Source organism: Mandrillus leucophaeus, unplaced genomic scaffold (assembly GCF_000951045.1).
Source record: "Mandrillus leucophaeus isolate KB7577 unplaced genomic scaffold, Mleu.le_1.0 Scaffold377, whole genome shotgun sequence".
NCBI classification, from domain to species: Eukaryota; Metazoa; Chordata; class Mammalia; order Primates; family Cercopithecidae; genus Mandrillus; species Mandrillus leucophaeus.
In genome coordinates, this window is record NW_012103998.1 from 121119 (window position 1) to 133518 (window position 12400).

The 12400-nt window shown below is 38.0% G+C and overlaps 2 protein-coding genes across 2 annotated transcripts in view; both read right to left on the bottom strand.

Annotated features, from left to right (window-relative positions):
* The window catches only part of LOC105546992 (cilia- and flagella-associated protein 54-like), a gene marked incomplete at its 3' end in the record, with an annotated part of 116459 nt that extends 114709 nt beyond the window's left edge, over window positions 1-1750 (bottom strand). The window contains exon 1 of the mRNA XM_011990340.1: window positions 1740-1750. The remainder of the gene's footprint in view (window positions 1-1739) is intronic.
* Window positions 1-12400, bottom strand: part of LOC105546969 (cilia- and flagella-associated protein 54-like) — a 55532-nt gene that overhangs the window by 440 nt on the left and 42692 nt on the right. The window contains exons 8-11 of the mRNA XM_011990300.1: window positions 11169-11367; window positions 4142-4323; window positions 3889-4054; window positions 2559-2644 (exon numbers count right to left, since the gene is read on the bottom strand). Of these exons, the coding sequence (XP_011845690.1) occupies window positions 2559-2644; window positions 3889-4054; window positions 4142-4323; window positions 11169-11367 (633 nt within the window). The remainder of the gene's footprint in view (window positions 1-2558; window positions 2645-3888; window positions 4055-4141; window positions 4324-11168; window positions 11368-12400) is intronic.

Below are 12400 nucleotides of genomic sequence, written 5' to 3' on the forward strand. Positions count from 1 at the left end.
CTAGCTCCAGAGTCCTCACTCTTTTTTTTTTTTGAAACAGGGCCTCACTCTGTCGCTCGGGCTGGAGCGCAGTGGCACGATCTTGGCTCACAACCTCAGCTCACTGTAACCTCCGCATCCCAGCAGGTTCAAGTGATTCTCGTGCCTCAGCTTCCCAAGTAGCTAGGAATACAGGTGCGCACCACCACACCCAGCTCATTTTTGTATTTTTACTAGATACAGCATTTCACCATGTTGGCCAGGCTGGTCTCAAACTCCTGGCCTTAAGTGATCTACCCACCTTGCCCACCCAAAGTGCTGGGATTACAGTGTAAGCCACCGTGTCCCACCTAGATCCCTCACTCTTAATGAATGCTCTATGCTCTTCTGCCTCTCTAAAAGGAAAAGTCCCAAACACTTTTAGGCAAGTTTGCAAACCAATTACTCCCATCCGACTGTGAAATTTACATATACTTTTCTCTTTTTAAAATTATTGCATTAAAATAATAAGGAATTGGACGGGCGCGGTGACTCAGACCTGTAATCCCAGCACTTTGGGAGGCCAAGGCAGGTGGATCACATGAAGTCAGGAGTTCAAGACTCCTGACCAGTTCAAGACTGGCAAGCCAGGCAAACATGGCGAACCCCCATCTCTACTAAAAATATAAAAAGTAGTTGGGTATGTTGTCATGTGCCTGTAGTCCCAGCTACTTGGGAGGCTGAGGCACGAGAATCACTTGAACCCAGGAGGCAGAGGTTGTGGTGAGCCAAAATTGTACCGTTGTACTCCAGCTTGGGCGACAGAGCAAGACTCTGTCTCAGAAATAATAATAATAATAAGGAATTGGAGCAGGAGTAGATGAACTAGTAACTAGAGAAGCAACGGGGAATTGGGAAAGTGTAGAGACAAGAAGGAAAGGGAAAAGCTGAACAGAACCTCACACTGAGTGTCAATTGATGAGCCAGAATGAGTATGTCTTCTCTCATCCAAGCTACTTGCCTTTTTGCAAAAGAAAATTGTTACTCATTATAGTTAAACTAGAAAAATAATGAGTTTATGATTAAAACATACCAAACCTGGAGCTCTCTGAGGCTGCTCTAAGACCTAATTTGCATATGTAGCACCTTCCTACAATGTTTGGGAATACGACAGATATCAATAAATGTTTATTGAATTGAATTAAATTGAATTGAATTGAATTGAACTAAGACATATATCATTTTAACAAAACAGATAAATGAAGGCCAGGCACAGTGGCTCACACACCTGTAATCCCAGCATGTTGGGAGGCTGAGGTGAGCAGATCACCTGAGGTCAGGATTTTGAGACCAGCCGTCCAACATGGTGAAACCCCATCTCTACTAAAAATACAAAAACTAGCTGGGCAAAGTGGCGCACACCTGTAATCCCAGCTACTCGGAAGGCTGAGGCAGGAGAATCGCTTGAAACTGGGAGGCAGAGGTTGGAGTGAGCTGAGATCGCACCACTGCACTCCAGCATGGGTGACAGAGTAAGACTTTGTCTCAAAAAAAAAGAAAAAGAAAAAGAAAAACGGATAAAGGAAAGTTCCCTACCTTTTTAAGCCTTGATCTCTATTTTATGGTTAGCTCTCCCACTGTAATAATGTATTTACTGCCAAACGCCTTTCTTTCAAAAATTAAATACCTGTCATAGGTTATAACTTATCCTGACAAACCCAGAAGAAATGAAAAATATTATAAAGCAGAACTTCTCAAGTCCCTTACTGTGCTTCACTTACCTGGGCAAAAGTTAATACAGTACTCTATAATTGTGGTTTACATACTTTTCAAAAATGACAATATAACCAAATTTTCAAATGAAATTTCATCAGAATACCAGTGTTATATACAAAAGTAACAAAAACAGATTAGGGAGCTACTACTCAAAGCTGGGCTTCTCCATTATCCTCTGCAAACTAACACAGGAACAGAAAACCAAATACCACATGTTCTCACTTACAAGTAGGAGGTGCAGCAAACCACCATGGCACACGTTTACCTATGTAACAAACCTGCATGTCCTGCACATGTACCCCAACTTAAAATAAAAATTAAAAACAAATAAATTAATTTAAAAAACACACAAAGTTAGGCTTCTGAGGATCCCTGAAATTTGTTTAATAACCACTGCTATATTATAGTAGTTTTACCTGAACATTTGTACCCTCATTTTTTATGAACATTATAGGTCATTTTTTAAATACTGGCCATTGTGTGGAAAGTGACTTCCAATAATAACAAGGCTTTGTACTCATGGACTGAAAGCAGTATTTCATTAAACATATTAACTCTTCTTAAAAACCACTGCCTCCTTTCCTTCACTATTAGAAACACAGCCTGAGAATTTCCCAAAAAGGAACAGACACTCAAAATGACAACAATAATAAAACGAAACTTAAAACTACAACTCAGAATCTAACTTAATCCTATATTCTAATGATTAAACAAAATAAAATTTTAGCAAGGCGTAATTGCTGTGATATTTTAATTCTGGCCTTAAGTTAGGCACAAAAACCTACTTCCACACTAATAAAAATTATTTAAAATAGCTGTTTCACCTGGGGAGCAGTGCAGACACAGAAATACAAGGTTGCTGCCAAACGGAAAATATCCTCTGAATATCCACAATTCTTCAAACAAGTATCTAAATTCATAAAGTAGAGGAAAATGAAACAAAAAAATCACTTCCAAAATTTCAAATAGAAAAGGCACAGAAACACAAATTGCTACAAAAATGACACAAATGATAGGCGGGCAAATATCATGTCAATAAGACAAATTAAATACTTCTATATGAAAACTAATCTTGACTGGGAGCAGTGGCTTATGCCTGTAATCCCAGTACTTTGGGAGGCTGAGGCAGATGGATCACTTGAGGTCAGGAGTTTGAGACCAGCCTGGCCGACACAGTGAAACCCTGTCTCTACTAAAAATACAAAAATTAGCTGGGCATGGTGGCAAGCCACTGTAATCCCAGCTACTCAGGACGCTGAGGCAGGAGAACCCAGGAGGCAGAAGTTACAGTGAGCCAAGATCGTGCCACTGCACTTCAGCCTGGGCAACAGAGTGAGACTCTGTCTCAAAAAAAAAAAAAAAAAAAAAAAAAAAACAGAAAAGAAAACTAATCTTAGTGGCTCTAATCCAATAAAAATAGACCATTATTATCATAAATCCAACATTTGTATGCTATGTCCAAAAAGAAACTGAAGAGGCTTATAATATTAAAATGCATACAAAATAAGGTAGTTGAAAGAAAAATAATAAAAACATTGATTCAGAAATCAGTAGAAGGCATATATATCATTACTTGGTACAAATTACTTACTGCAACTGATAAGCCATACAATACTTTAAGAACATGACAAAACATTAAAAAGCTGGAATTAAATAGTTCTCTTTGGTGTAAAAAGTAGACACTGCAGATTTTCAATTACACACAAAATAACTTTTAGGATTTGAAAAGTCCTAGAATGGCAAACACTGCAGGCTGGAAAGAGACAGGAGATTACCAAACCTTCCCTTCCTAACATGAACTGATGACTTTGTCCTCTGATTCATTGCCTTACGGGCCTCCCTCTTATCCAACTAAGCCAGAAGGTAAATAGAACCTCATTCCCCTACTCAAAACTGTCACTCAGAATATAATCTAGCATCCTTACAAAACCCAGGAACCACATCATCTAGCACCCAGCTACTTCTCTAGCCTTGTCACCTACCACACTCGGTCACACATGCCCCCATGCCATTCCTGCAATCACCAAACACACTCTTGTCTCAGGGCCTTTGTATCTCTTGCTCCCTCCACCTTCAATATTCTTTCTCTCACCACATCTATAAAAGAGCATATTTCGTCAAACTAAATTTTTGAACGGACAAATAAATACTCACCATGAACAGCAACTTTTTTTAAATAAATTTGAACCGACTGTCCTTCTTTATAGTTTTCCAAAGGAAAGATCAAACCTTTGTTTCTCTTTACATTAATTAGTGGTTCCATTGCAATTAGAAGAGTTAAATCCTTCTCTGCTTTCTTTGACTCTGGATCATCCTGCCTCTTGGAGAAGTATATCCCACACGTTAATTAGTAATTGGATGTCATTTTAACAAAACAAAACCAGGAGGATAATTTTGCATATATTACCTGGAGAAAATAAATAATATGTGCAGCAGAAGATTCAAATAAACTCCACTCCTCATAGGTAAAAGCTAATTTTATAAATTTCACAGCAGCATCCACAGAAATAACATTTTTTCTTTCTATCATAAGTTCCAGAAGAGATGTTTTTGGAAAATCAAGCATTCCATCTGCACCAATATTTGACACTAGGAAAGGAAGAAGAGAGTTTTGAATATCATTCATGCAAATAAATATTTATTAAATATTCACTATACACACTTCCAGGCACCAGGAAAACACAATCCCTGCTTTCATAGGATTTATGTTCTAGTGGGGGAAACAAGAAATCTTAGTGGCCAAATACAGGGTAGTGCTTTGGGGGCAAACAGGAAGGGCATCCAACAGATCTAGAGAAGGAGGGCAGTTAGGGAAGGATACTCACGGGAAAAAGAATGGAATCTCAAACACAGAATGAGCAAGAGTTCCTAGATACAGACTGGAAAGAGATCTAAAACGGGGACAGAGCTTTTAGAGTCATCATTACATATCCGCAGTAAATAGTAGATTCAGCCATGGATCATGTTGCCTTGCACAGAATAACAAGAAACAGCAACATTTAAGAGAAGAGCAGAGGGAATAAAGGCTGCAAAGGTGAGTGTTTAGAGAGAAAGGAGTATTCAACAGTAACACATACATACAGAAAGTACAGAAGAAAAGGACTACCAGGCTTATTGGCATGCACCTATAGTCTCTGTTACGCAGAAGGCTGAAGCAGGAGGACAACTTCAGCTCAGGAGTTCGAGTCCAGCCTGAGAAATACAGCAAGATCCTGCCTCTTAAAAAAAAGAAAAAAGAAAAGAAAAGTAACTGAAAGTGACCCCTGGATTGAGCAATGTCCATGACATTCTTAGTAGAATGCTAGGGTCTACCTAATGTATAAGAAGAAAGAAAATACTGAGGAACAATGAAAACAGATGATTCCTTCAATAAATCTGGCTGTGCCAAGAAGAAGACGTATAGGGAGGAAGTTGACAGAAAACACGGAAGCCCAGGCACAGTGGCTTATGTCTGTAATCCCAGCACTTTGGGAGGCCAAGGCAGGTGGATCCCTTGAGCCAGGAGTTTGAGACCAGCCTGGGCAACATGGAGTAACCCCGACTCTACAAAAAATACAAAAATTAGCCAGGTATGGTGGCACATGCCTGTATTCACAGCTACTCAGGAGGCTGAGGTGGGAGGATCGCTAGAGCCCAGGAGGTCCAGACTACAGTAAGCCATGATCGCACCATTGCACTCCAGTCTGGGTGACAGAGTGAGACCCTGTCTCAGAAAAAAAAAAAACAACGACATGGTATAATGGGACCACTTGGACACTTACAGAGATTAGGCTTAACGACACAAAGAGAAACATCCTCTCCATCTAAACCAGAGATGGTGGAAAAGGATCGATACGCATGAGGGTAAATTTGGGGGTTTGAGTGAAGAAAGTCAAGGAAATTCTTATCTAAAAACTTGTATTTTTCTTGGGAAGAGAAGAGCCCAAACCATGGCACCAGAGGTTCCCTGCATTCAGATGGGCATTTGCACACACATGTGCACCCGCATGCGCACACACACACACTAAACTCACCTAAAGGCATAGGAGCTAACTCAAGGCTTTTCTCCCTCCTCTCAGGTGGACACTGAAGCCAAGTCAGCTAACTGTTCCAAGAAGGAAAGCTCATGGGAAAAAAAATTAAAAGCAAAAACACCTTGAAAGAAAAACCACAAATGAAGCATCCTTTACCACAAGAAGCAGGAAAATGGAACAGCACAAACAAGAACTTAAGTGAAAATGTTATCTCAGAAAAATAAAAGACGATATTAGAAACATGAGGCAAAAACAACTGCTGTGAAAAAGAACCAAGTGGATTCAAGGTATAAAGTATATCATCGTTGACGGTTGGGCGCGATGGCTCACGCCTGTAATCCCAGCACTTTGGGAGGCCACGGCAGCCAGATGACCTGAGGTCAGGAGTTTGAGACCAGCCTGGCCAACATGGTGGAACCCCATCTCTACTAAAAACACAAAAAATTGGCCTGGCGTGGTGGCGCATACCTGTAGTCCCAACTACTCGGTAGGCTGAGGCAGGAGAATCACTTGAACCCAGGAGGTGGAGCCTGCAATGAGCTGAGATTGTGCCACTGCACTCCAGCCCAGGCAACAGAGCAAGACTCTGTCTCAAACAAACAACAAAAATAACAAAAAAGTATATCATTGTTGAAACAAATAATTAAATAGGTAAACAGAAGAGTAGAACAGAGAGAATCAAAGATCAAATTCCTGACCTGAAAAATCAGACAGAGAAAGCTTCCCAGAAGGCAACAGAATAAAGACATAAAAAGAATAAAATAAATAAGACATAGAGGATGAACCTCTATCCTGTTAACATCTGTCTAATGGCATTTTCAATGCCTTGAAGGATTTTTTAAAATAATGAATATAAGGAAAGAAATTTAAAAGTAACATGAAAAAACGAAAGAAAGATATAAGACCTCAAAGTATCTGCTGCATTACTAAACCCACCCCTAGATCCAGTAGATTAAAATGTAAGAATATCATAAGAAAGCGAAAATTGTAAAAGATACATCTATAAAACAAGAAGATTTAAACTGACATTAGACTTCTCAACAGAAACACTACATATACAAGACAATTAAGAAATAGCATCAAAATCTTAAAGAAACTTGTAAATAAACTATTATATCCATCCAAACTACTTCAAAATTCTTAGAGTTTGTATTTGAGCAAAAAGAAATGAATTTAGACAGAAGCAATGAAAAATGGGAAGTAATGATGAGGAGGAAAAAAATCTTAATAAAGGTATTTTCTGTCTTAAAAGCAATGACCAGGACTTGTATTCAGAACATAAAAAGAGCTCTCATAACTCAAGAGAAATAACTAACAATGCAATGAGAAAGTAAACAAAAGACACTAGAGAAAGAGTATACAGATGGCAAATAAACACATGAAAAACTGTTTAACATCTTTAGCCATTAGGGAAATGCAAATTAAAATCACAGTGGGATATTACTACATACCTATCAGAATGGCTAAAATAAAAAACTAATGATACACCAAATTCTGTCAAGGATTTTCTGAAACTGGATCATTCACACATTGCTGGTGGAAATATAGCAGAATCACCCTGGAGAATAGTATGAGAGTCTCTCACAAAACTAAAGACTAATTTATCATGCATCTGAACCACCAATTGCACTGTTGAACGTTTTATTCCAGAGAAATGAAAACTTACCTTCACACAAAAACTTGTACTCAACTGTTCATAGCAGCTTTATTTCTAATAGCCAAAAACTGGAAATAATTCAAAAGTCCTTCAAAGGGTAAGTGGTTAAACAAACTGTGGTGTGTCCATACCATAAAATAATACTCAGCAGTAATAAGTGAACCTTTTTTTTCTTTTTGAGACAGAGTCTTGTTTTGTCACCCAGGCTGGAGTGCAGTCGTGGTGATGTGATCTCCAGTCACTGCAACCTGCGACTCCTGGGTTCAAATGATTCTCTTGCCTCAGCCTCCCAAGTAGCTGGGACTACAGGCACAGGCCATGACGCCTGGCTAATTTATTTTTAGTAGAGACAGAGTTTCACCATGTTAGCCAGGCTGGTCTCGAACTCCTGGGCTCAAGGAATCAGCCCGTCTTGGCCTCCCAAAGGGCTAAGGTTACAGGCATGAGCCACTGTGCCCGTCCAAGTGAACTATTAATATACACAATCTGGATACATCTCAAGAGAATTATGCTGAGTGAAAAAACAGACAACACACATACGGCCACCTAATTTATGACTAAGGGATACTGCAGCCAATGAAAGGAAGTTATCTTCAATAAATGGTGCTCTGTCAACTGAATATACATATAGAAGTACATAAATCTTGATCTCTACTTCGTATCAACAAAAAAGATCTGATTTCTAATTAAAGACCTCATGTGAGGGGTAAAACAATAAAATTTATGGAAGAAAACATATGAGAATATATTTACATTGGGGTAGCTGAGACTTCTTAACCACGACACACAAAGGATCAACTATATAGGATATATTGATAAATTGGACTACATTAAAATTAAGAATTTCTGTTCCCCAATGGATATCATTAAGAGAATGAAAAGACAAGCCGCCAAGTAAGAAATGATATTTACAATACATGTATTCAATAAAGGACTTATATCCAGAATATATAAAGAATTCCTACAAATCGACAGAAAAAAGGACAAAAGGTTAAAATAGGCACCTCACAAAATAGGATATCCAATAGTGAAAAAAGTGTATGAAAAGATGTCTAACTTTACCAGTCATCAGAGAAATGTAAGTCTATACTGCAACACCACTGAATTCACACCAAAATGGACAAAATGAGAAAGACAGAAAATACTGTCAGAGAGATTTTGGAGTAATGGAACCCTCATAAAATGTTAATGGGTGTGCAAACTAAAAAAACCACTTTGTAAAACAGTATCTGATGAAGCAAAATAGGAATATCCCATGCTCTTGCAATTCCACACTAACAGAAATGCATAGCAGATGTTTAACATATTTCTCTGAGTAATTTATAAAATAAAAAGATGAAAACTATCCATAGGGATAGAGAAGACCTAACCACATGATTTACTAGCTTAACTTAATCAACATATATATAAAGCAATGCACCCAACAACAACAAAAAAATACATAGTCTTTCAAGTACACACAGACTATTTACCATAGCTGGTCATTTGCCAGGCCATCAAGACTATCTTAACAAATGTTCACAGTTCCAAATAATACATAATATGCTCTCTGACCATAGTATAATTAACAAAGAAATCAGTAACCAAAAGATAGTTAGAAAATCTCCCATATTTTGATTCAGAACCCATATATCAAAGAATAAATCATGTTGCATATTAGAAAATATTCTTAACCAAATAGTAGTAAAGATATGATATATCAGGACTTCAGATACATAGCTAAAGCTGAATTTAGAATAAATGTCTTAATATGCATTTAATGCAAATAATAACAAATCCTAAAAATCAATGATCTAAGCTTCCAAGTCAGTAAGTTTTTTAAATCAGTAAAGCAAACCCAAGAAAGTACAATAAAGGAAGTAATGAAGAGCAAAAATCAATAATATGGAAAATGGACATACAATAGGGAAGATCAACAAGGTCAAATATTGTTTCTTTGCAAAGACTAATGAAATTGGTGAACCCTTGGTAATAACAGAGAAGGCAAACTGATCAATGTTACAGTGAAAAAAAGGACATCAAACAGATTCTACAGACATTAAAAAGATCATGATGAGATACTGGAAATCCTTAATGAAAATTTTAAGGCTGGGCGCAGTGGCTCACGCCTGTAATCCCAGCACTTTGGGAGGCCAAGGCAGTTGGATCACCTGAGGTCAGAAGTTTGAGACCAGCCTAGCCAACATGGCAAAACTCCATCTCTACTAAAAATACAAAATTAGCCAAGTGTGGTGGCGGCACATGCCTGCAATCCCAGCTACTTGGGAGGCTGAGGCAGGAGAATCACTTGAACTGGGGAGGTGGAGGTTGCAGTGAGCAGAGATCATGCCATTATACTCTAGCCTGGGCAACAAGAGCAAAACTCTGTCTCAAAAAATAAATTAATTAATTAATTTAAATATTAGATAAAACAGAAAATTTTCAAGGAAAATACAATTTACCAAAGAGATAGATTTTTTTTTAAAAGAATGAAAAGAAAATCTGAAAACTTTTATATCTATGGAGGAAACTGAATTCATCATTTAAAATATTCCCATACAAAAAATTCCAGGTACAGATGGCTGCACCAGAAAATTCAACCAAACATGTAGGAAGAAATAACACCAATATGACACAAAACATTTACAGATAATGGAGAAAGAGGGCATACTTCTCAACTCATTTTACGAGGCTAATATGACCTTGTGATCAAAACCTAAAAAGAACATTACAAGAAAGAAAAGTCTGTCCCATCAACAGAGAAGCAAAAATATTAAACATTACCAAACAAATCAAGCAATGTATCAAAAGGCTAATCCTTACCTCCAAATTAGGTTTATTCCAAAAACAGGATGGTTAAAAATTAGATAAACAATCCATATAATCGACCACATTAATACAAATAAATGAGAAAGCCATTTGATCAACTCAGTAAACCTCAATAAATTCAGAGAAAGCTTTTCCTAAAATTAAACTATTCAAGATTTAAAAAAAAAAAAAAAAACACTTAGCAAACCAGGAATAAAAGAAACATCTGTGATCTGCAAAAGGGTATCTATAATAATTATTCAGTAGATATCTCAAATAATGGCAAAATGTTGAAAGCTTTCCAACTGAGGAAAAAATTGAGACAAGCGAGTCTGCTATCACCACTTCTTTCCATGTGTTATTGGAAATCCTAGACAGTGCAATCATCAAGAAATGCAAGAAAAGAGAAATTAAAAGATTAAGGACTGGACAGAAATAAGCCATTCATAGATGATTGTATATACAAAAAAAGTCCCTCCAAAATCTACTAATACATTATTTGAAATATCAATTGACCTTAGCAAGGTTGCTGAATTCAAGACCAATATAAATTATATCAGCTGGGCACAGTGGCTCACACCTGTAATTCCAGCACTTTAGGAGGCCGAGATGGGTGGACTGCTTGTGCCCAGGAGTTCGCGACCAGACTGGGAAACATGGTGAGACCCCATCTCTACAAAAAATACAAAAATTAGCCAGGTATGGTGGAATATACCTGCAGTCCCAGCTACTTGGGAGGCTAAGAAGAGAGGATCACTTGAGCCCAGGAAGTTGAGGCTGCAGTGAGTCATGATCATACCACTGCACTCCAGCATGGGTGACAAAGAGAGACTTTATCTCAAAAACAACCAACCAATCAAACCAAAATAAAATAATATAAATTTTATCAGTTTCCCATGTATGGACTATCATGCTAAAATTTTTGTTACTCATGTCTATCATTCTATCATAAAACAATATCTTAACATCTTATTTACTTATCAAAAGTTCTCTTCCTGCCATAAACAATTCTGAGACAACATCATGAATCTCTACTTCATCTGTAACAATGGGTCCAGTTTGCAGTATTCGCCTGTTTGAATCAGAAAGAGCTTCCAAGACAGCCAGAAACCGGGATGCAGTGCTATCAAACATCTCATCCAATAGCCGCTCTGTGACAGTACGTGGCCATGATAACTGAAATTGAGAAAAAAAAGTTCAGTCCATTTGTTAAAGCTATTATATTGTGGGCACAGTGGCTCATGCCTATAATCCCAACACTTTTGGAGGCCAAGGCAGGAGGACTGCTTGACCCAAGGAGTTCGAGACCACCTGGGCAACACAGTGAGACCTCCATTTCAACAAAAATTTAAAAATTGGCCAGGCATGTTGGAATGTGCTTGTAGTCCTAGCTACTTGGGAGGCTGAGGTGGGAGGATCACCTGAACCCAGGGAGGTAGAGGCTGCAGTGAGCTAAGGTCATGCAACTGCACTCCAGCCTGGGTGACAGAGTGAGACCCTCAGGGGAAAAAAAAGACAAAAAACCCTGTTATAAGGCAAAGAAAAGTAAGGCATGCTTAATCAATGCTAAAACAGAGAGCAGTTGGTCTAACAACAAGCAGGTAACACCTGCTTTTATGTTTTCATTTTTTGAGATGTCACTCCAGATTTCATTAGAGATATCATGCTGCCATTACATCAAAGACTTTGTTGTTTCTTCATATGCTTGTGTTTCCAAGGCAGCATTAAAAGGTTGTTTATTATGGTTTGCTTATTAAGCGAGCATAAACCTTCATATGCTTTATAGTATCTTCATTATAGCCTTAGGAACTGACATTCAAACTTTGGTTACCTAAGAATCCCTCAGGGGTGCTTTGTAGATTCAAGACCAAATTTCCAGAGATTTTGTGTGTCTGGACACTTTTAATAAGCACCACAGGATATTCTCATGCAGAAGGTCCTCAAGCCAAAAGTTGAAGCAGTATTTAGCAGTATAAATAACAAGGTTTGTGGTAATTAACTCTAAGAAAGAATTGATCAGCTTTATGCTAACAGGCTAGTGACTGTTTAGAACCTGTGTGGGTTCCCAGTCATTATGCTTTGTACTGGCCCCAAATGACTGCACTTCTTGCACATGCTTCCTGCCACACTTCATTCTTCTCTCCAACAAATGACCTGTTCTCTGCATTTAGTTTGCCAGCAAATAAGAACTGTAGTTCTAGTTGACTTT